Raw genomic sequence first — 15,101 nt, 5'->3', positions numbered from 1 at the left:
AGCCATCAGCAGCCTCAGTTCACTCCTATTTTACAAAACATCCCTGGAACAGACTCATTTTATAGATCAGCAGGATCAGTTTTATTTCTGAGTTACCTCAGCTCCTTATTCAGTGCTTGGTATTTAATGTAAAGTACAGGACCATGTAAATCACCATGTTTACTTTTGATGGATATTTTTGTATTCTGTGGCTGTTGGTTCCCTGAGAGTTTAGGACATCCACCATGAGATATAAAAGGCATTTAGGAGATCCACCATGAGATATAAAAAACATTTAGGAGATCCACCATGAGATATAAAAGGCATTTAGGAGATCCACCATGAGATATAAAAAACATTTAGGAGATCCACCATGAGATATAAAAGACATTTAGGAGATCCACCATGAGATATAAAAACCATTTAGGAGATCCACCATGAGATATAAAAGACTTTCCACACCAACTTTCTGCAGAAGAACATCTGCAACTGAGCAGCTCTGAGTCCACGAAAAAAGCCAGAAATTATCTGGTGTTTATCACTTCATTTGACAGAGCAGTTTTAGGGGTAATTTTCAAAGGCAGAAGCAGGAATTTGACACTGATCTCTTCTCTAAATCACAATTTAAGAGTTCATTCACATGTTGAACAGGGAAAGAAATCCTGTCCCCACAAACAGATACAGGCAGTTATATTTAAACAAAACAAAAACCAATCCAAACCTGTTTACACTTGGGAATTGCCATTCTAGATTCCATCTAGGCATTCACATCCCTGGGAATGGAAAGTTCCTGAATAAAATATACTGCAGACTTCTTGACAGAGAAATGCTGGCAGTTCACCACACAAATGACTATAAAAATCAAAGGTATAGAGTAACTTATCTCTAATTTGAGCTGGAAGGATAAAATGGGAACAATGCTTTAATCTGTACTCCATTGTTTATTCCATAAGGAAATCAATTATCTTCTTCAATTTGTTTTTGCCAGTTATAAAACAGAGATACTAAATATCAGTCATCATATCAAGCCAAAAATCAGAAGAGTGTTAAAGGTGGCAAAGAAGCAAAATTATCATGAATCCCATGGAAAGAAAGGGGAATTCTCTCCTGACATGGAAAAGGTTATTTCCTTTGAGAAAAGGTAAGATTAAGGAGGGATAATGTGCAAGTCCTGGCACATTATTTAATATAATATTTATTGGACAGTACTGAAACAGAAAGAGACACAGTCACAGGACAACAAAAGAGCCTGAGAAGCTGATCCAGCCCAACCTCAGCACCCTCCTCTCCAGCCATGCTTGGGAACCCAAGGCTGTGGGTGGAAAAGAATCAATTTTGGTGAACAGAATTCTGCTCCAGTTGTGTTAAATTCAAGACAACGGCAGCATATCCAAGATACCAGTTCTTAATTCAATTTTTGCTTCTCCTGAATGTCACAGTTTGAGACTTCACACAAGAGACGAAGTTTCCAAGGAGGATGTAGGGGAAGGAAAGAGCCAGGTGAAGAATGAATGGATGGATTTTTTCCATTTTCTTTCATGGATTTTCCCATGAAAGAAAATGAAAGCAAATCCATCTTGGGCTGAGGGACACAGGGAATCCTGTGCCCAAACAAGGCCTAGGCAAAGCTGCTGGGATTTCTTAGGCCAGGCTGGTGCTGAGGGCAGACAGAGCCTAAAGGCAGCTCAGCTCAGCACTCCCTGGGCTGTGCCCAAACACAACAACCAGCAGAATTCAGTGAGGAATGAAGGTGTCCTCTTCCCTTGCTGGGATTTCTCTCCCCTCTGAATCAAGGAGAATAAAAATCCCTGAGCATCAGAACCACCACACTGCACAAACTCTGTCATCTGGTGCCGCACAACAGCCTCAGATAAATCTGTTTTGATGATTTTGAGCAATTGCTTTCATAACAGAACATGGTGTTGAAAAGGAAGCCATAGGAACATATTTTACATTGAAAGGCTTTGTGAAATTATATAATCTGTAAAAACTGAGAGATTTGGCCTCTGTTTGCTTTCCTTCCTTTCCTCATGGTTATTATTGCCTCATTATACAGTCGTTTGTACAATGTTTTGGCAGACATTCACTATTGCATAAATTAAAGTTGCTGAATCTAGTCATGCCTACAGGTCTTTATGAAAATACCAGCAACATTTTTATTTGAATGTCAAAGTTTGTCAACCATTAAACTGATTGATTTTTCATTATGCAATTCAATAGAAGAAGCAATCTCCAGTCTGTATGCAACATTACTCAGAAAAACATGCAGCTTGGAAAAATCCTTCCTGCTCAGTCTCTCCACAAAGGAGCTGTGCTTTAAGGCTGGCCTCAGACATGTCATTAATAGTAGCAACAGATAAGATGCTGTAATTCAATTCTGTCAAAAAGAATGAGTTCATCTGTGGTAATCCAAAAATTCCAATAATCCTTTAAAATCCTTTCCAAGTGGCTTTTTAAGTGCAGTGTGTGTTGGTGTCAGAGGAAGAGGTTGAAGCTGTGCAGGGTGAAGCCACCAGAGCCCCCAGCAGCAAGGACAGACAGAAACCTCCTCACCCTTTTGGTGTTGTGCTTCCCTGCAAAATGAGCAAGGAGGAGAGGACAGGAGTGCCCAGAGGAGCTCCAGACTCACCTGGTGTTCCTCTGAACTGCCCAGAATTGTGAATCCACCCAGAGCTGCCCCAGGGAGGGATGAGCTGGGCAGAGCTGGGCTGTGCCAACAGCCCCTTCCCCAGCAGTGCCCAGAGAGAATCACCAGAACTGCAAAGCTGCCAGCTGGAATTGCTTCAGCATCTCTCAAATTCAGGAATTGTTTCAGTACCTCCCAAATTCAGGAATTGTTTCAGCATCTCTCAAATTCAGGAATTGTTTCAGCATCTCTCAAATTCAGGAATTGTTTCAGTACCTCCCAAATTCAGGAATTGTTTCAGCATCTCTCAAATTCAGGAATTGTTTCAGCACCTCCCAAATTCAGGAATTGTTTCAGCACCTCCCAAATTTGACTCCCCCTCACCAAGCACTCCCTGTGTGCTCATAAAGGAGGGGGCACCAGCAGGACTTACATTTCTCTTTGCTTTCTCTTTTCTTCCCACTTGTCACTCCAGTATTATTTCGTGGCCTGGCACCATGAAACCTCTTTGACTCAAAGATTAAAGAGTGCAAAGCACACAATAAAAAGATCCTTTTAATTAAATTAGGACATGTTACAAATTTTAGAAAATGAGCCTGATAAATATGCAGAATTCAAGCTGTAAAAAGATGAATTAAAATAAGAATGTGCATGGTCTGGTCACTGAATATAAAATGCATTTACAAGTTAAGTGCTTAAGGACAACAGTGAAATATCCAAAACAGGGCTGTGCTTACTGAGTCTTGTGACAGGTATCCAACCCACTGCTTTTATTTGAGCATCTCCCTAGAAAAGATAATTTATGCAAATAATATTTTACAAATGCTTAGGGAAATGCTATAAAGAAAGAAATGCATAGAATTCATTGTCCTTGCTAAAGGGATTATGTGGAGTACAAAACCTAACAGTTATTTTGCACTTTAAAATCCCAAATAAAGCACACATCCATATTTGTGGTAAGAAACTGAGAGGTCAAGTGCTGTCCAATTACTTGATTTAGAAGCAGTGAATAAAATTTGGACAAGATTGCAGTTACTTAAATTCAGTGTTCCAAATCCCAATTGTCTTCAAGGACAATATTTCAAACTTCAATTTTCTGAGATTCTTGCTTAATTTAGTCTATTTCTTTTTGTTTTTCCCTCAAAGGAAAGGATGACTTAGACTCAACCAACAATAAATATAATAATTAAAAGCTCCCATGTTTACTGCATGCAGCAGCATTTTTCAGACTCACTGGACCATGCACAATGAAACTGAAAGCTAATGTCAGGTTAGAGTAAGTTTATTTTTAATTTAATAGCACAGTCAGAAGCACTGCACTACAAAAAGTTACGAATTTCATTATGTCTATAAATAGGGAACCTGCTGAATTATCGAGCAGAATGTTAATGACATTAGCATTAAGTCCTAATTAAACAATGAAGCAATATGCATTACAATCTGCCAGCAAAATATGCATAATCAGAAAAAGATTTCATAAAATAAGGATAATTTGGTTATTTTTATTAAGCAGTAAACAAAGAGTTTGTGCTGATTGGTGAAATCTCACTTGAGAAACATGGGAAATGTCAGGGCTGGGAGGAGGGACTTGAATAACAAAACCTCTGCTATCCCAGGCACCTTACAGGGGTTACATGGATTTTTTCCTCAGATAATTTGCCCCTCTATTCAAATAATTTATCCATTTCCACAATTATCATCACCACTGTTCATTTTCTTTCCCAAATACATTTACTTTTATATTTCACTGACCTCCTAAAAAGCTTCAGGAAATTCCTGTCACTATTTTACACCTTTTTACTACAGCATTAAAGGGAAATGACTCAACCACATTCAGTGAGGAAAGCAGTGCCAGAGCAAAAAAAAAAAAAAAAAAAAAAAAATCCATTTTTTTAGAGTCCCAGGTGGATCCATAATCCACTGGTGGTGTTATGTGGTGGTATTTGAGTCCTGCTGTCTCCCCTCATGACCTGTGCACGTGTTTCCAGACCTGTGCATGCCAAGTGCTCCCAAGCAGACAGGACTATCCTCACTGAGAGGGTGCTGGCTTTTACCATGCTCATGTTTTCACTTTGGAATCAGACTGAGAGTCTGGCAAGGAATCAAATGTTTCCTGGCTTAAAACTAGCATGGAAAGAAAATACATCATGTACAAATGTCACCAAAATAAGAGGGTGGCTTGTTTTTTTTTTTAATCTTATAGCAGATTCCTTAAAATTATTTTTTAATATTTTTCATAAAGCCATTTTTTCTTTCTTAAAAATGTCTGACGTGATTTTAAAAATGGTGTATTCATTATTATGTATTATTTTAGCATCCAAATATGGAGAAGGGAAATACCCCATGACTTAAGCTAATGATTTGCTCTAAGAATCCCATAGTGGATTCTCCCTGGATAATCTATGGTCTAAAATGTTTCACTGAGGGTACTTAGCTGGGGCTTACACAGATTTTTGCACAAGAAAAAAAGGCTGAATTCACTGGGCAATTTATTCACAACAAAGGAATCCACCATGGCTTGCAGTGACTTTCATGCTAGGGAGAGGTTCCCAGAGCAGGAGCTGTTTGCCTGCACTGGGCTGACAGCTGCTCTCTCCTCATGACTCAATGGCTTTCCCTTGGGTGAGCTCCAAAATCTGCTGGGTTTGAGGCAGAACAGATGCAGAATCCCACATCAGCTGTGACTGAGTTTCTTGTGCACACAGGGTTTAGAACAGCCCTGCGGGGTTTGGATCTGGGATTATGAAAATTTGGGTTTTTCAGAGAAGACTCTGGTATCCTTTCTCAGACTCAAATCTCCAGCGATTAACACTTGTTCCTCTCTCTGGACATGCAGCTCAGGCACAATGACCAGCTCAGGTACAATTCCCCACACTGGTTTATGGGTTGTGACCTGGTTTTGAGGTGCTGGTGAGCTGCAGGCTGGAGCAGCATCACCCAGATGTTTTATCATCACTGACCTCAGCTCCAGGATCCAGCCAACAACTGCTCCCACAGAGCATTTCCCAGGACAGTTTCATGCTCACCCCAAAAAGAGACAGAGCTCAAGAGAGGTTTCCTGAAGCTGGAGCAGCACAAAAACACTCTCAAAGCCAGAGGGGCATCTGTTTGACACCAGCAGAGAAGCCTGTGCTGGTTCAGGAGGGTCCATGGGCTTGGCCTGCCCCATCTCCTGAAGTCTGAACCCTACAGAATCCAGGAACAGCACTAAGGCCTTCTCCAGACCCCAAACAGACAATGAATTATGGGGTGCACTTCAGAAGGAAGCATGAGATCCTGAAAATCTCCATCTAAAACTGGGGGTGTTCTGAGACTCCCTGAATTGTTCAGTCAAATCCATCTGGGTCTGATGTACACTCAGGTTGATACTTTCCATCTCTTTTGCCAATGTATGCAAGTAGTGTAAAATAAATTGTCTGTTGGAATTGTGACAGGAAGAGTATTTTCTATTAAAGTCCCCTCTGATCAGAACTCCCATGCAGTCAACAACTGCATCTTCCTGATACTTTGCTGTCAACTTTCTAAATCTCAGATGTCAGTGAGATTTACAGCATTCCTGCTGGGCTCCCCAGCCAGATTCTGAAGAACCATTCACTCTTACAAACAGGAGCTGGCAGCCTGTAAATAAACATAATGGTGGAATTGCTAATAAGCTCTATTTCCACCACAAGCTGTTTTCAACATGAATTCCACATGGCTGACCATTCCCCACCACTCACCTCTGCAGCTCAAAGAATCCCTCTAAAACAACTTGTGATCCCATTAAAGTTCTTGAAATCACACACCTCAGCTAAGATTTCCATCTGATCATTGCAGTGAGCTTACTATTAAACTGGTTTGCAATAAATGAATGTTTTCTACCAGTGGCTGGAACTTGCAGTGTCACAAACATTTCTCTATCTTACCACAGGTACTTGGCATTATTGCTTATCCAGGGAATGCAGGCAACTGCTCTGCCACCACAACTCTCCCACATATTTTAGACAATTATAGCAACACAGGCAATTCTAACTTTTGGATGTTCTGTAGTGGTTGGTTTCTGCAAAGGTTTAAGTGATAAACTTTCATGAATTAATAATTTTGTCATACAATAGTCATATATACACGCATTGGAGAAAATTGTCAGGAATTGTAGAACACAGAGATCAACTGTGTCATGGTGTGATCTCAGCAAATTACTGCCCTTGCTGGAAAATCAGCAACTGCATCAATGGCAGGCAAAATATCCTCAGAAAAAAATCAAAGGAACAGGAAGAGAAGACAACCCACCAGAATCTGCAGAGCTTATTGATAATTAATGGCTGAAGAGAGCACTCACTGAGGCAGAAAAGCCAGGAGAGATCTCTGGGACAGTTTAGTTTAGCTGTAGTTCCACACCAGACTTCTTACATCCAAGGGATGACTTGCTACTGATATAAAATCACCAGATAAGTAAAACCCAAAAATGCACTGCAGAGATTATATAAAATATCTATATAAATAACTGTGTGAACAACACCATACACAATACAGAATGAATAAACTTATCCACAGATAAAATACATTCTCATTTGTGCTGCCTAGCTATTGAAGCACATATATGAGTGTTGAGGAAATTAATTTTATCCTTTCTGCAGAAGAGATTATGGATTGTAAGTGACCCAGTCTCTTATTGTGTGAAAACAGTACATTAATACTTCTGACTTGTCATTAATCAATACATCAGTAGCAAATTATTCTTGAAATTAAGCTGTTGCAACTCACACTGCTGAAGCAAAAAGATTTAGAGGGGAGAGAGAGCAGGCTGAAATAAAATGAGATCCAATCCAAGGAGCTGTGCAAGCTGCTCAGGATGGAAAGGGAAATTGCATTTCCCAGCTACACAAAGAGAATCACTGGGGCAACTCTGACAAGATTCAGTCCATGGAAAATATAAAATACAATGTAAAAAAGAAAATGCTGAAAACTCCCCCAGAGCATTCCAGTGAAGCTGCACATGCCCCAGCACACTTCCACAGGGGAGAGGCAGTGCCTGCATGTTTCTGAATCAGCAAGTCTAACAGATATTTTGTTTCAGGGGTCAATTTTCCCATTGATGCAAGGAGGATTTACACATGCAAGTCCCATTAACATTAATAGGAGTTGCCCACATAAATCCCCCTGCAATGATGGGAGAAAAGACCCCATAGTCTGCAAGGATCCAAGTTCTAATGATTACCTGTCAAATGGCCCTAAGCATCATCAGCAGCAGAAAAAGCAGACGAAGCAGCTTCCAGGCTGGAAATGCCTCCACAGGAGCAGTAACCACCTGCACTCCCACAGCCCAGGCAGTGCCACAGGAGGGAAAATGGCATCAAATGGACTCTTTGAACATGAAGGGTTAATCCAATTAACCAACTTAAAAAGAAAGTACTCATTAAAAAAGGAATTCAAACATATCAAAGCACTCCTTAGGAAAAAAAAGGTGTGAATATTGTATGAGCTCCAAGGTGCTTGAAGGATAATACAGCTACTTGTTTAAAAATTCAATTAACCTTATCTTTCTTTAACTTGATTTATTAATAATCCTACAGATAAATTGCCAGTTTTTAAAAAGTCATGTTATCTTTTGAATACATCCTGTATGACAAGCCTTTAAAAACGACTTCAAATAAGCCTAACCCTCACTTTGCATCATTTAAAGAAAGAACAAAATGCAGTTCAGAGCATGATTTCTGTAAAATACCAGCATCAACAGTCTGATCTACTGCTCCTGCAAGTGAGCTATTGGGTACCCAAGTACCATAGGAAAAACATTTAATGTTTCCATTCACCCTATGAAAGGGACATGAAAGCAGTTTTTAAGCAATCAATGTAGTGGAAAGTCATACCTGCAATGTGTTCATCATTGCATCAGATCTCAGATCAAACCTGAGCCATTTCCAAACCTGGCTTCACATGGACAAGAGCACTCAGACATGAATTGATAGGAACCTGATAACCAGGTAACCATATTGGCAATTACAGGTGTCCTCGAGCTGGAAGCAGCCCAGAGAATCCTCAGGAAACCCCAGCTAAAAGTGAACTGGTTTGCTTTGAAAAAAAGTTGAAAGAAAACACAGGACCACGAACTTGCAAGCAAACCTTTAATTTTCATCAAGAGATTTCCTTGTAAACACAGATGAGAGATTCAACTATGATCCCTGTTTTTGTGAGACAGGGATGGGTCCCTCCAGTCAGCTCTTTTACAGATCTGCAGATGTTAAATAAAATCATACACCCATGCTTCCCAATACACAGAGAAATTACAGCTAAATGGAGAGGCAGCCTGCTTATTAACAGATATATTTATATATATAAATAACTGCTCAATCACAAGCATCCAGAGGTTACAGCTGCTGAACACTGGGACCATTCCAGCCACGTGTTTGTCTGAGCACTCTGGATTATGCACACACAGACACACACACACACCAGTACCTATCCAACACAGGAGCAAACACTAACCCTGAAGTGCAGACTGGACAGTGGGCACGATGCAGGACAAAGAGAACAGTATCAGTTATGCTGTAAAAAAATAAATAAATTCCCCTTCCTGGCCTGGAGCCAGGCTCAGGGCAGGCACAGGCACCACAGGGCTGTACAGAAGCCTGGCTGTGGCATGGCCAGGCAGAGCTCAATGTTCAGGACTCAATGGCATTTTTGATTTACTTACAGTATTTAAGCACTCCTGGAACTGGCTCTATCCTCCTGAAGAAGTTTAAACCCCAGCTCATCAACTCTAGAGATACTACTGATCTACTGGGTGTGCATTTTAAAGGAAATAAGTACATGAGAAATACTTTTCAGATCTGATTTCAAGCATGGTTCAGATGAAGTGCAAGTTAAACATGGTCATTTCCAGCAGCTTTCTCATTTTGTAGTTTTTTTCATACAAACTAGGTTTATAAATAGTTCAATACATTTTATTGTATAAATGCTTCATGGTTTATCATTACAAAATGCATAGTTTACAGCTATCACACTAATTTTCATCTATTAACTGGGATCAATACAAACCTTTGGAATTATCAGTTGAACCTTCTCTCCACCACAAACCCCCTCAGCTGATGGTCATTTAAACTTCTCAGACCCTAAACTTCAAAAAGTAACTATTGGCTTACTAAAGGCCCAAACTGTGCAACAAATCCAGGGAGACTAAGAACAGGAATGCTCCATTTATGACTGAATTCTGCTGGGATATCTGGCATTAAGTTTAAATTCTGCCATTTTCCTGACTCCAGTAAATGAAGTCACTAGAGAAAATCTGTTAGGTCTTACTAAAAAAACTGAATTTAAAATAGTTCTATCCATCTTCTGGATTACAATTCCTACTTGATTATGGCATCAGTTTCAAAATCATACAATAAAGCCTCTGCAGAACTGTCAATATTATTGCCTTTAAATTCCATTCATAAGGCCACTGTGAAGGACAGATGGTGAGCCTCACCTTCAGCTGTTTAATTAGCAGAGATCCAAGGATTTTTAGTAGAAATAATTTTCTAACTGGCAAACAAACTTGCACTTTTTTCTTTTTGCTTAGTTTTGACTTCCTCTTTAAAAGATGGAGGATTCTTTCCAAAATGTAAAACAAAACCAAATTATCTCAATAAATTATGAATCCTATTTTAGCACTTTGAATTCAGATGCTTCATTCTGGATTTTTGTTTAGCTACAAACCCCACTGGATCTGGTGGACCTGTGACTGTTTAGAAGTGTCTCAGCTACCAATGAAACAACTTTAAAAAGATGATCCAAGCTAAGGAAAGTAAGGCAATGGCAAATAACACATCTCTGGGGGTTTTAAACCTCTTTTTCTTACCCTTCCTCCCTTATGTCCTAATTTGGGTCTACCCGCTCTTCTCCTAAGAGAACACTGTTCATTCATTCATTCACTCATTCATTCATTCTTCCTTTGTAACAGCAGCACCACCTTCACTACTGCTCTCCTCAGCTGAGGTTTCAGGCTTTGTCTCTGGTGAATTATTCAATCCAGACTCTTCTGGCTCAATCTCATCTTCATCATAAATAATATCTTCTGGATTTGGTGGTGGGGGGCAAAACTCCTCTGCTGGAAACATTTCTCGGAAAATAGTCTCAGCCTATTCAGGAAAAAGAAGAATAACATAAACTTTACCTTGAAATGTTACAGCCTGAGGCAATATTTTACAGATATTTAAGATTAACCTGCGTTCTTTCAAATCAATAGTGATTTAGTGCTTTGACAGTATTGTAAACACATGGGAAATCCATTCCTTCTTGCAGACCTCCAAAGAGAAAAAGCAATTTATCTTTTTACATTGTTCGACTAGGAAGTCACAGCATAGGGCTTTGTAAAAAATGCTGGTCAATCTGTGCTGTACTGAGAACAAGAAAGAGGATTTTTCTGGAAGCAAACTGATCTCTTGCACTATAAAACCATCCCTAGCTGCAGTCCAAGGCAAAGCATGGGAAAGGTCTTGGCTCTTTCCAGAGAGAGGGATCCATTTCAAAGGAAACCCAGGGAACTGTACACATGTACAATCCATATCGTGGCTAGATGGGTTTCCCTATTAAATTAAAAAAACTGCAAAAAATTTCTATTTCCCCTTTTCTGAACAGCTTAAACACTGCCCAGCTCAGACCTACTCTTATCCAATGAAACATTACCACTGAAAATACATCCCCATACATCTGTGGTTCATTTAAAACTCCTGTCTATAATTCCAAGGTATTAGACAATAGTTTCTTCAATATTTAGTAGCATCAACTGAGACATGTGTGTCCAGTTGAACCCACCATTAAGACAGGCATGTAAAGCCCTTGCATAGCAACTCCAGTAAGTTGGAGCTGAATAAAACTCAATTCTGTTCCTGTTTTTCTGCATCTCAGCTTGTGGATAAACTGTGGGGACTTTCACAGCAACTTTTACAGGGACCACGACCAAAGTACCAACACCCGATTAACTCTGAAATCCTTCCAGATATAGAAAATAAACAGGTTAAAGGACAAATATTGGCCTGACAGTTTTAGTACATCCTCTCCTGACCATGAAGATGCCTCAGAAGTCTGAAATATGTCAGGGAATATATTACTCTAGCTCCTAATAATTCATGTCAGGTTGCAGCAGTGAAAACAGAAAACTGGAAGCCAGATGCTTTACTAGATCCACACATAGGGAGTTTGAAAAGATCATAAATGGCATCTTCATTTCACTTAGCCTGTCCTCAGGGCAAGTAAATGCAACCATCAGCATTAATTCAGTATCACTCCAGGAACTGAACACAGAACTGCAATAAAACAAGAGGGCAGTGATTTGGAGATGAGGTGTGGATGAAGAGTTGTCTGTAAGAGCTGTGGTCCTGCCTTGCCAACAATGGATCAGCAGTGCAATCACACAGCATGACAAACAAATTCAGTAATACTGATGGTAATGAAGAAAATAAATCACAGCAAGTATCACTAAAACACTAATCCCAAAATGATTAGAGAAATCAGATATAATTTTCCAAGCTATCTTTAAGACTAATACACACACTGCATGTTTTTTAAGCTGTTCTGATCCATGAGTTTGCAAATATCTCCTGTTTGGAGATTCCCATCAAATTCCTGGGAGGGTGAGAGTGATTTGGGAGTGGAGGACACACCAACTTAGAGCTATTTCCCTCCTCCTCTTGTAGACAAGGTCCTGCATGGTGTGACTCCTGCTTCATCTTCAGCCTCCTCTTCACTTTGCTCTCACACACCACTTCCAATTATAAACATGGTTACACTGAAGTATTTTCCACTTCAACTTTGTTTGTGACCATTTGTTACAAAATTTAAGTCAGGTTCAAAGAAATGCAGCCTCTCCCTAGTTTGGCTAAAAAGTGATTTAGGCTCTTCATGGTTCCTCCTCAGAGATCTGCTCATCATCTCCCTCACTGATGGCCAACAGATTGAACATAAAGGCTGAACTACAGCACCAAAAATACTTAAACACGGCCTGATCTATCCCATCACTGCTCATTGGTAAGAAGAAAACTTCTTAAGGGAAGACAAACCTGAATGTTAGAAATGTTAAAATCAGAACAAGCCCTGCTTTAAATAACAGTCTGAAAAAATTAAATTTAGAAAGGAACTCATTTACAATTGAAAACTGCTACCATAATAATTGTCTTGCATTATTTTTTGTCTTTACAAGTCTTTATCCCTCTGAGAGGCAAATTATTGCCTTGTAAAGCAAAATGAAGGATACTATTAGCCCTTAATGACACTGTTCTGACCCTGCAGTTCAGGCAATGTCAGCCTTTCCACTTCAAAACCTTATTTTTAAGAGGTTTATGACTGAGTCATAAAAAATCCTGCAACTGGCTGGAAGATGGCATGCACATTGTCTGAACATGGCTATTAAAAACACAGCTTTAAAAATGCCTAGTGACACTTAATCCTCCAAAGCTGTGAAGGGCTCTCCTGTCTGGCAGTGCCCTGACACCACAGGGGCTGCTGGGGCAGATCTGCCCAGGAATTTGTTCCTTCCTTAGCCAGGGGATCTCTGAAAGGAAAATTCTTTAATACAGTGATACCAAGGCAAGGAGAAGGAAAACTGAGGCAGGAGGCCTGATCTACCACATTAGGAATTGTGCTGGCTTTTCCCCAGTAAGTTTCTGGTTTGGCATTGTGTCCTGCAAGTATGGAACCTCTTTGGTGATCCTTCCCACATGAACTGCAGACAGGATTTTCTGGCTTTGCTTTGTACTGTACCTCCTCTTTTACCTTCCAGGTGAATGATTGTGACTATTTCCTGATGTCTCCATCTACCTAGTTTTATAATTTTAGCAGAGTTATCATGTATATTTTTGTATAGCAAAATAACCCAGACTGTATTGGACTTATTTCTTTAGAATTAAAGTTTTGCAACCAAAATCTGCTCTGCCCAACCTGTTTGACAGCACAGTCATTTCCCAAAGCAGAGTCTGGCCCAGAGCAGACATAAACATTGGAGGGTAAGCCAGCATAGGAACTCCTCTCAACTCCTGAAGAATCTCTCATGTTGAAGTAGACTGCCCAGAGGACTCTGGGTTTCTCCAGTTCTTCATTTTCAGTCTCTGAAAAGAAAAAGGAGTGTTTGCAGTAATCAGTGTTGTTCTGTGATAAGGTAAATATGTAATCTAGAACACTGGAAATCAAATTTTTACCATGGAATTACTGCAATAAAGTGTATTTGTTCTTCAAAAAGTCAATAATTTAACTTTCAGAGATTCTCCTCCATCATTCTTTCCCTTTCCTTTCCAAGCACAGCTATGCAGACTCTACTCTCTCTGCACACCCTCCACCACACCAGCACAGTTAGCACTGCCAGCACCCTGCCTAGTTTAAATTTAAGCCTGGTTTAACTTTAACACCTCTCACATGATCTCCTTCACTGGGACAGACTGCCAGAGCACTGCCAGACAGCAAGTCCTGCCTGGGCACTGCCAGCTCACAGGCACTGCACTCCCTGTGCACAGATATTCTGATGGGTTCATATTTTATCTTTCTACAGAGAGTCTGTAATTGTGGCAGTGCTGCTGAATGAAAATAAATGTTTAATTTGTATTTATCTACACTTACTGAGGCTGGTACTGTGTTGCAATACTCATCAAGAACACAAAATGATCACAACCAACTTCCTTGCTCATGCTCTGTCCCTCCCTGCTGTACTTTCCACTGTCATCCCGCTGCACAGAGAGGCAGAAAAACCTCTGGAAATACGAAGGTCACTTTTGAACAGTGCACTGGAGGAACACACAACACAGAATCTGGGCTTAATAGATACTATTTGTTTGGAATATTTGCTGTCCACTTTCTTGTATTTTACCTCCTCTAAAGTAAATGAAGCTTGTAAAAGACCTTGTGAGATTTACTTCTTTCCAAGGAAAAAACTTCTTGATAACTATGGCATTCAAAACAGTATTTTAAAGCAGCTGAATTACAAAAAAGAGATAAATCTATGCTATTCCTTCAGTATCTTTTTGTAACTGTCAAATAGTTAAAAAAAATAGGTGCTACCCATACTGAACAGTTTGAAATATAAATTAAATTCATCAGCCTGTGAAAGTCTGAGCCTTAATACAGGGCAAGATGCTCTTTAATATATTTAAAAGTTCACATTGCTCATAAAAGTTACTTCTTCCTCATTTAGGCAGGAAAATGAATGGAGTCCTCTTCTCCAGGTGACTTTGCCTCTTTGACCTGCCATGGCCCAGTGCTCACTTTATCTGGTGATTCATTTTCAATAACTCCAACAGTATTTGTTCTGACATTTTAATTAAAATACGACCACTACCTCATCCTGATGATAAAAAGGCCTATGTGTCAGGGAAAAGTGGCTTCTCAGTGCCTCAGTGCACCTGAGGACCCCAATGATCACAGAGTTCCTACAGAAGAATTTCAGTCAGCCTCTAAACAATCTATCATTTCCAACCTGGATCACTTCAAACATGAAGATTAATGCTACCCCTCCCCAAATGATTAGAGACACTAAGCTGATCTTCTCTTC

The 15,101-nt window shown here is 39.8% G+C and overlaps 1 protein-coding gene across 1 annotated transcript in view; it reads right to left on the bottom strand.

The window, feature by feature from the left end:
• Window positions 1–8,692: 8,692 nt before the first annotated feature.
• CHM (CHM Rab escort protein) overlaps window positions 8,693–15,101 on the bottom strand; it is a 52,146-nt gene continuing 45,737 nt past the window's right edge. Inside the window, exons 14-15 of the mRNA XM_058032910.1 lie at window positions 13,502–13,668; window positions 8,693–10,704 (exon numbers count right to left, since the gene is read on the bottom strand). Coding sequence (XP_057888893.1) covers window positions 10,507–10,704; window positions 13,502–13,668 — 365 coding nt within the window. The 3' untranslated portion in view covers window positions 8,693–10,506. The remainder of the gene's footprint in view (window positions 10,705–13,501; window positions 13,669–15,101) is intronic.

Source organism: Melospiza georgiana, chromosome 12, assembly GCF_028018845.1.
Source record: "Melospiza georgiana isolate bMelGeo1 chromosome 12, bMelGeo1.pri, whole genome shotgun sequence".
Taxonomy (NCBI): domain Eukaryota; kingdom Metazoa; phylum Chordata; class Aves; order Passeriformes; family Passerellidae; genus Melospiza; species Melospiza georgiana.
Note: the sequence above shows the minus strand (reverse complement) of the source record. Positions and strands in the feature narration are given on the sequence as shown.